The following is a 14,263-nucleotide window of genomic DNA, read 5'->3' on the forward strand; positions in this document are numbered from 1 at the left end:
TTCAAGGGATTGTGGTTTGTGCCTCAGCCTCCCAAAGTGCTAAGATTACAGGTGTGAGCCACTGCACCCAGCCTCATTGTAGGTTTCTTAACATTAGTTTCTTGTGTTTTTTGGTTTTACTTATGTATTATAATTTTAGACAATTTGTAATTCTGTTGGTACACTTTAAGTCAATTTGAGGTTTAATTAAGAGATAAATTATGCATGTCTATCAGTCAGATTATATATGTATATGTGTATATCTATAAATATGACTCCAATTTTAGTTATGGCTTATATTCTTTCTTAGCTGATTTTCGATGGTAGTTTTATCTTGTCTAAGTGAGTAGTCATGGAGATAGTCTTATTTTCACCATGTGTTTAATGATTAATATATATTTCTTTTTGTGAAAGAAACACTTTTGTGATTTGAAGGTAATTTTCAAAAAGATTTATAATTCTGTATTTTTTTCAGTTTTTCTTTAAAAACATTGTTTTAAAAACACATAACATAAAATTTACCATCTTAAATTTATTGAAGTTTATATTTCAGGGCCAGGTGTGGTTGTGGTGCTCATGTGTAATCCCAGGATTTTGGGAGGTCAAGCCAAGAGGATCCCTGGAGCCCAAAAGTTTGAGACCAGCCTGGGCAACATATGGAGACCCCTCTCTATGAAAAAAATTTAATAATAGCCAGGCATGGTGGTGTGCAGCTGTGGTCCCAGCTACTTGGGAGATTGAAGGGAGTCAAAATTGTGCCACTATACTCCAGCTTGGGTGACAGAGTGAGACCCTATCTCAAAAAAAGCTGTTCATTTCAGGCATGTTAAGTATATTCACATTGTTTTGCAAAAGACTTCTAGAAACTTAACATCTTGTAAAACTTAAATTCAATGTCCATTAAGTAACAACTGCTCATTTTACCCTCTCTCCATACCTTGAGAGACAAGCCTTCTACTTTCTGTTTTTATGATTTTGACTACTTAAGATATCTCATAAGTGGAATCATACAGTATTCATAATTTTGTTACTGGATTAATTCAGGTGACATAATATTCACAAGGTTCATCTAAAAAGGTGAGAAGATTATTCTCTTTAAGGTGGAATAATATTCCATTGTATGTATATGTTACCTTTTTTAATATGTTTATAAGTCAAGAGACATCTAGGGTGCTTCAGCCTTTTGGCTTTTGTGAATACTGATTACAATAAACATGGATTTGCTTTGCTGCCCAGGCTAAAGTGCAGTGGTGCAATCTCAGCTCTCTGCAACCTCTGCCTTCTGGTTCAAGCAATTCTCATACCTCAGCCTCCCAAGTAGCTGGGATTACATGTGCATGCCACATCGCCAAGCTAATTTTTGTATTTTTAGTGGAGATGGTGTTTTACCATGTTGGCCAGGCTAGTCTCGAACTTCTGACCTCAGGTATCTGCCCACCTCACCCTCCCCAATTGCTAGGATTACAGGCTTGAGACACTGCACCTGGCCTGTGTTAACATGTTTTGGATATAGATTTATGAATACTTTTTTCCATTTATGTATTTTTATGTCTAAGTAGTTTATTTAAAATATGTTTTTGTATCATTCAAGAAAATAAGCCAACTTTATCAGTGTTGATAATCAGTTCTTGAAGAGATTATTTTTCTCTATTTTGTAAACATGGCAACTTTGTGGAAAATCATTTGATCGTATACAAAATGGTTCATTTCTGAGCTCTCTATTCTGTTCTTTCATCTGTTTATGTTTGTGTCAGTATCATATTGTTTATGTTACTGTAGCTTTTAACTGTAGGTTGTATTGATATCTTTGAAAAATGAAATTTTTGACCCCTGAGCAAGAATATATTGAAGAGTGTGTTTCATATTCACGTATTTTTGAATTTGCCAGTTTGACTTTTGCTTTTTAATTTCTAGTTTTATTCAGGTTTTATTAGAAAACACCTAGTGCATAATTTTAGTGTTTTTAAATTGATTTGTTGTTGTTGTTTTGAGACGAGATCTTACTGTCACCCAGGCTGCAGTGCAGTGGCAGAATTTTAGCTTATTGTAGCCTCAACCTCCTGGGCTCAAGTGATTGTTCTTTCACCTCAGTTTTTTGAGTAGGTAGGACTGTAGTCATGCACTACCATGTAAGGCTAATTGTTTGCTTTTTTGTAGTGTTAGGATCTCACTATGTTGCCCAGGCTGGTCTCAAACTTTTGACACCAATGGATCTCCCAAAGTGTTAGGATTATAGGCAAGAGCCATGGCACCCAATCAGTATTTTTAAATTTAATAAAACTTGTTATGTGTCCTAACAGAATATACCAGATGCAAATAAGAATATTGTGTATTATCTTGGTTTTGACTGGAGAGTTTTGTGTGTGTCTGTGAAGCCTAGTTGGTCTATAATATGGTTTGGATGTCTATGTTGTCCAAATCTCATGCTGCAATATAAATCCTCAATGTTGGCTATGGGACCTGGTGGGATACGTTTGGGTCATTGGGGGCAAATTTCTCATGAATGGCTTGGTACATCCTCTCGGTAACCAAAAAGTTTACACTCTATCAATTCAAATAAGAGCTGGTTCATTAAAAGAACGTGGCTTCTTCCCCTCATACTTGCTCTGTCTCTTACCATGTAATATGTCCAGTTACTCTTTACCTTCCACCTTCATTTTAAGCTTTCTGAAATCCTCACCAGAAGCAGATGCTGGCACACACTTCTTATACACTCTGCCAAGCTGTGAGCCAAATAAACAATTTTTCTTTATAAATTATGCACTCTCAAGTATTTCTCTATATGCAAAAGAATCAATATAGTCTATAATGTTGTCTAAGTTTTTTGGTTGTTATTTTTTACCTGAATTTTCTATTATTGCAAACTGGGTCTTGATGTCTACAATCATTATGTTGCTATGTATATCTTGCTTCACTTTTATCAATATTTGCTTTATATATTTTGGAGCTCTGATGTTATGTACACATATACATATAGATAGGTAAATATTTTAGTTATACATTCCTGCTAAATCAACTCACTTTACCATCATATAATGTAGGCACCAGCCCCACAGGATCAGTGGGTTTTTCTCCCTGTGTGCAGAGATAAGAGATTGTAGAAATAAAGACACAAGACAAAGAGATAAAAGACAGCTGGGCCCGGGGGACCACTACCACCAAGATGCGGAGACCAGTAGTGGCCCCGAATGTCTGGCTGCGGTGTTATTTATTGAATACAAAGCAAAAGGGGCAGGGTAAAGAGTGTGAGTCATCTCCAATGATAGGTAAGGTCACGTGGGTCACGTGTCCACTGGACAGGGGGCCCTTCCCTGCCTGGCAGCCAAGGCAGAGAGAGAGAGAGGGAGAGAGAGAGACAGCTTATGCCATTATTTCTGCATATCAGAGACTTTTAGTACTTTCACTAATTTTGCTACTCTTGTCTAAAAGGCAGAGCCGGGTGTACAGGATGGAACATGAAGGCGGACTAGGAGCGAGACCACTGAAGCATAGCATCACAGGGAGACGGTTAGGCCTCCGGATAACTGCAGGCAGGCCTGACTGATGGCAGGCCCTCCACAAGAGGTGGAGGGGTAGAGTCTTCTCATTTATTTATTTATTTATTTATTTATTTATTTATTTATTTTTTATTGATCATTCTTGGGTGTTTCTTGCAGAGGGGGATTTGGCAGGGTCACAGGACAATAGTGGAGGGAAGGTCAGCAGATAAACAAGTGAACAAAGTTCTCTGGTTTTCCTAGGCAGAGGACCTTGCGGCCTTCCGCAGTGTTTGTGTCCCTGGGTACTTGAGATTAGGGAGTGGTGATGACTCTTAACGAGCATGCTGCCTTCAAGCATCTGGTTAACAAAGCACATCTTGCACCGCCCTTAATCCATTCAACCCTGAGTGGATACAGCACATGTTTCAGAGAGCACAGGGTTGGGGGTAAGGTCACAGATCAACAGGATCCCAAGGCAGAAGAATTTTTCTTAGTACAGAACAAAATGAAGTCTCCCATGTCTACCTCTTTCTACACAGACACGGCAACCATCCGACTTCCCAATCTTTTCCCCACCTTTCTCCCCTTTCTATTCCACAAAACCGCCATTGTCTTCATGGCCCGTTCTCAATGAGCCGTTGGGCACACCTCCCAGACGGGGTGGTGGCCGGGCAGAGGGGCTCCTCACTTCCCAGTAGGGGCGGCCGGGCAGAGGCGCCCCTCACCTCCCGGACGGGGCGGCTGGCCGGGCGGGGGGCTGACCCCCCCCACCTCCCTCCTGGATGGGGCGGCTGGCCGGGCGGGAGGGCTGACCCCCCCACCTCCCTCCCAGACGGGATGGCTGGCCGGGCAGGGGGCTGACCCCCCACCTCCCTCCCAGACGGGGTGGCTGGCCGGGTGGGGGGCTGACCCCCCATCTCCCTCCCGGATGGGGCGGCTGGCCGGGCAGAGGGGCTCCTCACTTCCCAGTAGGGGCGGCCGGGCAGAGGCGCCCCTTACCTCCCGGACGGGGCAGCTGGCCGGGCGGGGTGCTGAGCCCCCCACCTCCCTCCCGGACGGGGCGGCTGGCCGGGCGGGGGGCTGACCCCCCCACCTCCCTCCCGGATGGGGCGGCTGGCCGGGCAGAGGGGCTCCTCACTTCCCAGTAGGGGCGGCCGGGCAGAGGCGCCCCTCACCTCCCGGACGGGGCGGCTGGCCAGGCGGGGGGCTGACCCCCCCACCTCCCTCCCGGACGGGGCGGCTGGCCAGGCGGGGGGCTAAGCCCCCCACCTCCCTCCCGGACGGGGCGGCTGGCCGGGCGGGGGGCTGACACCCCCACCTCCCTCCCGGACGGGGCGGCTGGCCGGGCGGGGGGCTGACCCCCCCACCTCCCTCCCGGACGAGGTGGCTGCCGGGCGGAGACACTCCTCACTTCCCAGATGGGGTGGCTGCTGGGCGGAGGGGCTCCTCACTTCTCAGAGGGGGCGGCTGCCGGGCGGAGGGTCTCCTCACTTCTCAGACGGGGCGGCCGGGCAGAGACGCTCCTCACATCCTGGACGGGGCGGCAGGGCAGAGGTGCTCCCCACATCTCAGACGATGGGCCGCCGGGCAGAGACGCTCCTCGCTTCCCAGATGTGATGGCGGCCGGGAAGAGGCGCTCCTCACTTCCTAGATGGGATGGCGGCCGGGCAGAGACGCTCCTCACTTTCCAGACTGGGCAGCCAGGCAGAGGGGCTCCTCACATCCCAGACGATGGGCAGCCAGGCGGAGACGCTCCTCGCTTCCCAGACGGGGGGGCGGCCGGGCAGAGGCTGCAATCTTGGCTCTTTGGGAGGCCAAGGCAGGCGGCTGGGAGGTGGTTGTAGCAAGCGGAGATCACGCCACTGCACTCCAGCCTGGGTGCCATTGAGCACTGAGTTAACGAGACTCCGTCTGCAATCCCTGCACCTCGGGAGGCCAAGGCTGGCAGATGACTCGCGGTTAGGAGCTGGAGACCAGCCCGGCCAACACAGCGAAACCCCGTCTCCACCAAAAAAAATACGAAAACCAGCCAGGCGTGGCGCAGGCACTCGGCAGGCTGAGGCAGGAGAATCAGGCAGGGAGGTTGCAGTGAGCTGAGATGGCAGCAGTACCGTCCAGCTTCGGCTCGGCATCAGAGGGAGACTGTGGAAAGAGAGGGAGAGGGAGACCGTGGGGAGAGGGAGAGGGAGAGGTATTTATTTATTTATAATTTTTTTTTTTTTGAGACAGATTCTCACTCTGTCACCAGGCTGGAGTGTAGTGGCGCAATCTCGGCTCACTGTAACCCGGGTAGAGTCTTCTCTAAACTCCCCCGGGGAAAGGGAGACTCTCTTTCCCGGTCCGCTAAGTAGCAGGTGTTTTTCCTTGACGCTGAGGCTACTGCTAGACCGCGGTCTGCTAGGCAACGGGCGTCTTCCCAGACGCTGGCATTACCACTAGACCAAGGAGCCTTCTGGTGGCCTTGTCTGGGCATAACAGAAGGCTCGCACTCTTGTCTTCTGGTCACTTCTCACTATGTCCCTCAGCTCCTATCTCTGTATGGCCTGGCTTTTCCTAGGTTGTGATTATAGATCGAGGATTATTATAATATTGGAATAAAAAGTAATTGCTACCAACTAATGATTAATGATATTCATATATAATCATATCTAAGATCTACATCTGGTATAACTATTCTTATATTTTATTATGCTGGAACAGCTCATGTCCTCGGTCTCTTGCCTCGGCACCTGGGTGGCTTGCTGCCCACAATATAATATCAATTTTTGTCTTGTAGAAGTACTTGATTTAAAGCATATTATGTCTAATATAATTATGACCACCTTACTCAATTGTGGTTACTATTTTCATGGAATATACATTTTTTTCATTCTGTTACTTTCTGCCTATTTGACTCAATGCTAAAGTAAGTCCCTTGTAGGCAGCATACTGTATGCTTTTTTAAAAAACCACTTAGGCATTCTATATCTTTTTCTTTATATAATTTTATTTATATATATATATATTTGTATTTATTTATTTGTTTTATTTGGTTTGTTTTTGAGATGGAGTTTCACTCTTGTTGCCCAGGCTGGAGTGCAATGGCATGATCTCAGCTCACTGCAACCTTCACCTCCCAGTTTCAAGTGATTCTCCTGCCCCAGCCTCCTGAGTAGCTGGGATTACAGGTGCATGCCACCATGCCCAGCTAAGTTTTTGTAATTTTAGTAGAGACGGGATTTCACTATGATGGCCAGGCTTGTCTTGAACTCCTGAATTCAGGTGATCTGCCTGCCTCAGCCTCCCAAAGTGTTGGGATTACTAGCATGAGCCACTGCACCCAGCCTCATTTATTTTTGAGATAGTGTCTCACTCTGTCAGCCAGCTTATTTGTATTTTTTGTAGAGACAGAGGTTTGCCGTGTTGCCCAGGCTGATCTTGAACTTTTGGGATCAAGTGATCAGCCCATCTTGACCTTCCAAAGTCCTATGATTACATTTCATTTTATTTAGTAGTTTAATCTATATTTAAAATGATTGGTTAAAGAAATGAAGTTGTTATTACCACTAATATTGTTATTGTTTTATGTGTTTCTAGTAGTTATATTTTTCTCATTTCCTGTTTTACTTACTTAATTTTCATTTAATTTTGTACTGGCATGCTTTGATTATATTTTACTTTCTTTTGCATACTTTGTATAAATAATATCTTTGTAATCATCTCAAAAACTGGAGATTACATACATCTTAAAGTTAAAACAATATATTTTAATTTCATAACAACTTCAATTGAATAAAAACTATGCCTCTATATTTTCCAGTTATTGATATAAAAATTATTTTATATGGTGTATCTACAGGCGCACGCCTGTTATTCCAGCACTTTGGGAGGCCGAGGTGGGTGGATCCCGAGGTCAGGAGATCGAGACCATCTGGCCAATATGGTGAAATCCCATCTCTACTAAAATACAAAAAATTAGCCAGGCATGGTGGCCCATGCCTGTAGTACCAGCTACTCAGGAGGTTGAGGCAGGGGAATCACTAGAACCCAGGAGGCACTCCAGCCTGGGAGACAGAGTGAGACTCCATCTCAAAATATATATATATTTCCAAATATTCAGTTTGGTCTTATTATATTGACATTGTTATACAACATATCACTAGAGTGTTTTTTATCTTGCAAAGCTAAATCTCAATACACAGTAAATAACTACCAATTCTTTGTATTTTGTGGTTCTTTTAAACACCACTCTGTTTTCTGTTTCTAAGAGTATAACTGCTTTATATATCTCATCCAATCTCTGTCTTTTTGCGGCTGGGTCATTTTATTTTGCATAATGTCATCAATATTTATCTTAATAGTTGTTACAGTATTTTCTGCTTTTTGAAAACTGAGTGATAATTCCTGTACTTTTGTGTCTACTGAATGATTTGGTGACACAAATTTGGATTACTTTTACCTATTGGCTTGCAGTAACAATGCTACAATAATTATGTGAAAGTTAATGTAATATATGTGCTGCATTGTTTTATTAGTCTACTTTTTCACCTTTACACTCATACCAAATTATTTTAATTCTGTAGCTTTTTGATGTGTTTTGAAATCAGAAATGGTATTGCCTCTAACATTGTTCCTGTTTTTGAAGATTGCTGGGTACTTTATTATCTGTTTGGATTCCATATACTTTTGAATTTGTTGTTTTGATTTCTTTGAAAATGCAATGAGTCATTTGAAAAACATTGCATTAAATCTGTAGCTTAAATTGAGCAGTAAAAACATCTTCAAAATATTAATTGTTTTTCAATTGTTTGTTTTTGAGATGGAGTTAAATTTACCTTCCTTACCAGTTACATTTGTGCCATTTTGGTTTGTATGTTTTTGTTACGTTTATATGTTCAGGAAGACATTACAGCTTGTGGTATTTTACTATGTCATCTTAGTTATGTAGTTTGTATAATTTTATAGATTAGATTTGTAAAGTATATTTATCTGAGTCTAGCAATTGAAGTAATGTGTTTTTATTGTTTCTTTCAGTTATATGTTCTCATTTTTCCCAAGACCTTTGGCCAGAGCAGAACATAAAAGATTCTTTCCAAAAAGTGATACTGAGAAGATATGAAAAACGTGGACATGGAAATTTACAGTTAATAAAAAGGTGTGAAAGTGTGGATGAGTGTAAGGTGCACACAGGAGGTTATAATGGACTTAACCAATGTAGTACAACTACCCAGAGCAAAGTATTTCAATGTGATAAATATGGGAAAGTCTTTCATAAATTTTCAAATTCAAACAGACATAATATAAGACATACTGAAAAAAAACCTTTCAAATGCATAGAATGTGGCAAAGCTTTTAACCAGTTCTCAACCCTTATAACACATAAGAAAATTCATACTGGAGAGAAACCCTACATTTGTGAAGAATGTGGCAAAGCCTTTAAGTACTCCTCTGCCCTTAATACACATAAGAGAATTCATACTGGAGAGAAACCATACAAGTGTGATAAATGTGACAAAGCCTTTATTGCATCCTCAACCCTTAGTAAACATGAGATCATTCATACTGGAAAGAAACCCTACAAATGTGAAGAATGTGGCAAAGCTTTTAACCAATCCTCGACACTTACTAAACATAAGAAAATTCATACTGGAGAGAAACCCTACAAATGTGAAGAATGTGGCAAAGCTTTTAACCAATCCTCAACACTTACTAAACATAAGAAAATTCATACTGGAGAGAAGCCCTACGTTTGTGAAGAATGTGGCAAAGCCTTTAAGTACTCCCGTATCCTTACTACACATAAGAGAATTCATACTGGAGAGAAACCATACAAGTGTAATAAATGTGGCAAAGCCTTTATTGCATCCTCAACCCTTAGTAGACATGAGTTCATTCATATGGGAAAGAAACATTACAAATGTGAAGAATGTGGCAAAGCCTTCATTTGGTCCTCAGTCCTAACTAGACATAAGAGAGTTCATAGTGGAGAGAAGCCCTACAAATGTGAAGAATGTGGCAAAGCCTTTAAGTACTCCTCTACCCTTAGTTCACATAAGAGAAGTCATACTGGAGAGAAACCCTACAAATGTGAAGAATGTGGCAAAGCCTTTGTTGCATCCTCAACCCTTAGTAAACATGAGATCATTCATACTGGAAAGAAACCCTACAAATGTGAAGAATGTGGCAAAGCTTTTAACCAGTCCTCATCCCTTACTAAACATAAGAAAATTCATACTGGAGAGAAACCCTACAAATGTGAAGAATGTGGCAAAGCTTTTAACCAGTCCTCATCCCTTACTAAACATAAGAAAATTCATACTGGAGAGAAACCCTACAAATGTGAAGAATGTGGCAAAGCTTTTAACCAGTCCTCAACCCTTATTAAACATAAGAAAATTCATTCTAGAGAGAAGCCCTACAAATGTGAAGAATGTGGCAAAGCTTTTCACCTATCCACACACCTTACTACACATAAGATACTTCATACTGGAGAGAAACCTTATAGATGTAGAGAATGTGGCAAAGCTTTTAACCATTCTGCAACCCTTTCTTCACATAAGAAAATTCATTCTGGAGAGAAACAAACCATACAAGTGTGATAAATGTAGCTAAGCCTTTATTTCACCCTCAAGCCTTAGTAGACATGAGATAATTCATACTGGGGAGAAACCCTAGAAATGTGAAGAATGTGGCAAAGCCTTCAAGTGGTCCTCACACCTTACTATACACTGAGTTCTGAACTTACTCTGTAACCATCCCAAACTCCTCCCAGGCACAGTCTGGCAGAGGTCCTGCCATTTCGGAGACCTGGAGGAAGTGGCCCATTTACAGCCATGTAGGCAGGCCTGCAGACCTTGGCCTTTACTATGGTACCTGAAGTGGTTCAATGACTCACTTTCAGTTACCTGAGCCACAGCTTAAGGTCAGTTCTGCCTATATAGAAACCCACACAGTTAACCTGAGGAAATGCTCTCTGGTACTCACTGAAAGCCATACTCATCCACATCCTGATACAAGGCCCACCATATGCAGACCTGACTGCCAAAACATGCCCTAGTGTCTGCCCTACAGAGCAAAGTCCTGAAGGATATTTAGTCTGTCCAAAACTAAAATGAAGATTTCAACTCCCCAACCCCCTCTAACAAGCCAGTTAAAGGTGGACTATAGTGCAGACCCAGCAACCTTGTGACCAAGCTACAACCCCTCATCACTACAAATTCAGAGGGCATCTCATCACCCTAAGGGCCCAACGAAAGAAGATCTTTACCTTCTAAAATCAGTTTATGAAAACTTGAAAAGGTATTTGCTCCATCAAATTCAGACACCAGTACAAAACTATATTGTGCCCATTGTCTGGTTCTATTTTAATGTAGCACTGGAAGTGTGTGGCAGAAGAATTAGTCAAAGAAATAAAAATAGCCATTGAAATTGAAGAAAAATAAAATGTTGCTGTTTGTAGATCATACGATCTTATATTTGAAAAACCTTAAACAGTACATTAAAACCCGTCTAAACTAATAAATACACTCAGTAAATTAACAAAATATAAAATCAACATACATGTATATGTATGGTTTTATACACTTAAACTATCTAATTAAACAGAGGAACACACTGGGCACTTTGGCTCACGCCTGTAATCCCAGCACTTTGGGAGGCCGAGGCGGGTGAATGATCTGAGGTCAGGAGTTTGAGATCAGCCTGGCCAACATGTTGAAATCCCATCTCTACTAAAAATACAAAAATTAGCTGGGCATGGTGGCTAGCACCTGCAGTCCAAGCTAGTTTGGAGGCTGAGGGAGGAGAATTGCTTGAATTTGGGAGGTGGAGGTTGTGGTGAGCAGAGATCGTGCCATTGCACTCCAGCCTGGGCAACAGTGCCAGACTCCATCTGAAAAAGAAAAAAAAAGAAAATCGTATTTACTATAGCATTAAATAATAAATGTCTGGCCAGGCCTGGTGGCTCATGCCTGTAATGTCAGCACTTTTGGAGGCCAAGGTGGGCGGATCACGAGGTCAGGTGATCGAGACCATCTTGGCCATGGCGAAACCCCATCTCAACTAAAATATAAAAAATTAGCTGGGCATGGTGGTGCATGTCTGTAGTTTCAGCTAATTAGGACTGAGGCAGGAGAATCGCTAGAACCCAGGGAGGTGGAGGTTTCAGTGAACTGAGATCATGCCACTGCACTCCAGCCTGGAGAAAGAGCAAGACACTTTCTCAAAAAATAAATACATAAATCTCTGAGAAAATAACCAAAAAGGTAAGAAATCTTTACAATAAAAATATCAATAAAAAATTAGAGAAAATCCAAATAAATATAAAACATTTTATCTCTGGGTTGAAAGAGTAAATATCATTAAAGTGCCATATTATCCAAAGTTATCTACAGATTCAATAAACTTCCTATCAAAACTTGCAGTGGTATTTCTTTCACAATAATGGAAAATACTATTTTAAAATTTATGTGAAACTAAAAATTTGAATAGCCAAAGCAATCTTGAGGAAAAAAAAGCAGAAGGATATCATACTTATAATGTCAAGCTGTATTTCAAGACTGTATTCTAATAAAAACCGAATGGATTGTGCAAAAAAATGAGCAAAAATGCAACAGAAACTAACACATATTTCAGACATGATGAAAAAAACTTAAAAAATAGTTTATCAAAATCATGCAGATATTTGTGTGTCCCCAAAACAATAGAAAAGCAGCCAGATTGTGCAGTCTCTTATATACCATGAAGAGGACTTTGGCTCTCACTGTGAACTTGAAGGAAGTTCACTGAAAGAAAAGTAGAATCCTTAGAGAATTTAAAAGCATAAGACAGAAGATGCCCCTTTGTGAGAGCAAAATTTAAAAATAGAAACAAAAGAAAACAGCTGCTCAGGAAATATTTCCTTTGGAATACAACTTCCCAAATTAGATTTTAAGAACTGGTTTTCTCTTTGACTTTGAGACTTCTTACCTGTGTTTTCCGTTGTATTGATTTTCACTCATACCTACCTGGGGGGTTGGCAATCATCTCATGTCTCTTCAGAGCCAAAGGTTTTTCTCCTTGCTCCAGATGAGTGATCAGGTCTGGCTTAGAGACAACAGTACTGTTGTATTAAGAATAAATAACATGAATCGTGCTCATATTCTCCAATTACAAGCTAGTAATGTGTTCAGTAGAGAGGATGTGATAAAATAGTCTAGTAAATTAATTACAAAATACTAATTTATAACAAATTTCTAAATATTTAGAAAATGCTTTCAATTTGTAGGTTTCTTAATTTTACTGTCTAATACTACTGAATCAAAAATTGGTGGTGGCAATTAGATTTTCAGGTGGGGGCAAGAATACTTTGTCACTAAATTTTTGGAATTACCACTAATTTAGAGTGAATTATACAGCTCAAATCAGGAATGTGGAAAGTTTGGATTAAGATGAGACATCTTGAAGAGACTTTTCTGCATGAGCAAATTTTGAAGATTTTCTGAAAAAAGGGGATCTGAAACTCTTCTATGCGAAGAATAGATTACTAAAAAGTTCTACATAAAAGAGAAAACCTTTAGGGTATATTATGAATTATGTCTTAAAAGTTATCGTCAACAAGGAAGACCATATTTCCATAGTTCTCTAACATCACATTCGTATACAACTTCCGCTGTACAGTATCCAGGCAATGCCACTCCTCCAGAGATAATACTGTGGCCACATCTCTAAATTGCAATGGTCCCTGAAGAACACACATTTTTACCAAGTGGCCAGGGGTGGAATTTTTAATTTGACTTAAGGTGAAATGAGAGAGTAAAGAGAAGTGGTTCTGACTTATAGCACTGACTAAAATTATCCAATAAAATAATTTTCAACACAGAAATATTCTTCTCTAACTATGATAAAAAAGCACCATAAGATCCAGAACAACAGTTCATATATTTTATTTTTCTAGATAATAAAGTATAAAATTAAGGGCCTGAACACGAACATGTACATTTTTGAGTGCTATATTTACATCATACGGAATGAGTTGTGAATATTTTTCAGATGGAAAAGAAGGCATTAGAAGGCATTTCTCAAATTTATTATGTACAATAAGCTGAAGACCTTATGCAGGTTTTTTTTTTTCCAAGAAGATCTGGAGTAAGTCTGATTTATGTATTTATTTCCTTTTCTTTTTTATTTGAGACGGAGTTTCATGCTTGTTGCCCAGGCTTCTGTGCAGTGGCATGATCTTGGCTCACGGCAGTGTCCCCCTCCTGGGTTCAAGCAATTCTCCTGCCTCAGCCTTCTGAGTAGTTGAGATTACAGGCATGTGCCACCACGCCCAGCTATTTTTGTATTTTTAGTAGAGACAGGGTATTCTCCATGTTGGTCAGGCTGGTCTCAAACTCCCAACCTCAGGTGATCTGCCTGCCTTGGCCTCCCAAAATGCTGTGATTACAGGCATGAGCCAGGGCTCCCCGCTGATTTTTTGAATTTCTAACAAGCTTACCAGTAATGCTAACGTTTTTGGCCTAATAAGGATATTTTGTCAAACATCCAGTAAGTGGTAGAGCCTGTGTTTTCCCAGTTTTTCTAGCCTGTAAACAAAGATAAGAGCCTTCATTTTCTAAAGAAAAATATGTAGAAAAAATAAAAGGAGAACTGCCAGATTAAATGTGATCACTCGTGTAGAGCAGCTGCATAAAGATAATTATGAAGAGAAAAATAGTTATCTCTATAGTGAAAAAAATCTATCAGCTATTTCACCAAGTGAATCATTAACCATTAACTGCACTAGGACAAATTTTTATGATGTGCTAATGCACACAGAAGAACACAGCATCACTGTTGAAATATTC

General features: G+C 41.1%; 1 protein-coding gene across 1 annotated transcript in view; it reads left to right on the top strand.

Annotated features, from left to right (window-relative positions):
• Window positions 1-13,554, top strand: part of LOC101129171 (zinc finger protein 253) — a 76,807-nt gene extending 63,253 nt beyond the window's left edge. Inside the window, 2 exon segments of the mRNA XM_019014834.4 lie at window positions 8,775-9,922; window positions 9,924-13,554. Coding sequence (XP_018870379.3) covers window positions 8,775-9,922; window positions 9,924-10,049 — 1,274 coding nt within the window. The 3' untranslated portion in view covers window positions 10,050-13,554.
• The last annotated feature ends 709 nt before the right edge of the window (window positions 13,555-14,263 follow it).

Source organism: Gorilla gorilla, chromosome 20, assembly GCF_029281585.2.
Source record: "Gorilla gorilla gorilla isolate KB3781 chromosome 20, NHGRI_mGorGor1-v2.1_pri, whole genome shotgun sequence".
Lineage (NCBI taxonomy): Eukaryota > Metazoa > Chordata > Mammalia > Primates > Hominidae > Gorilla > Gorilla gorilla.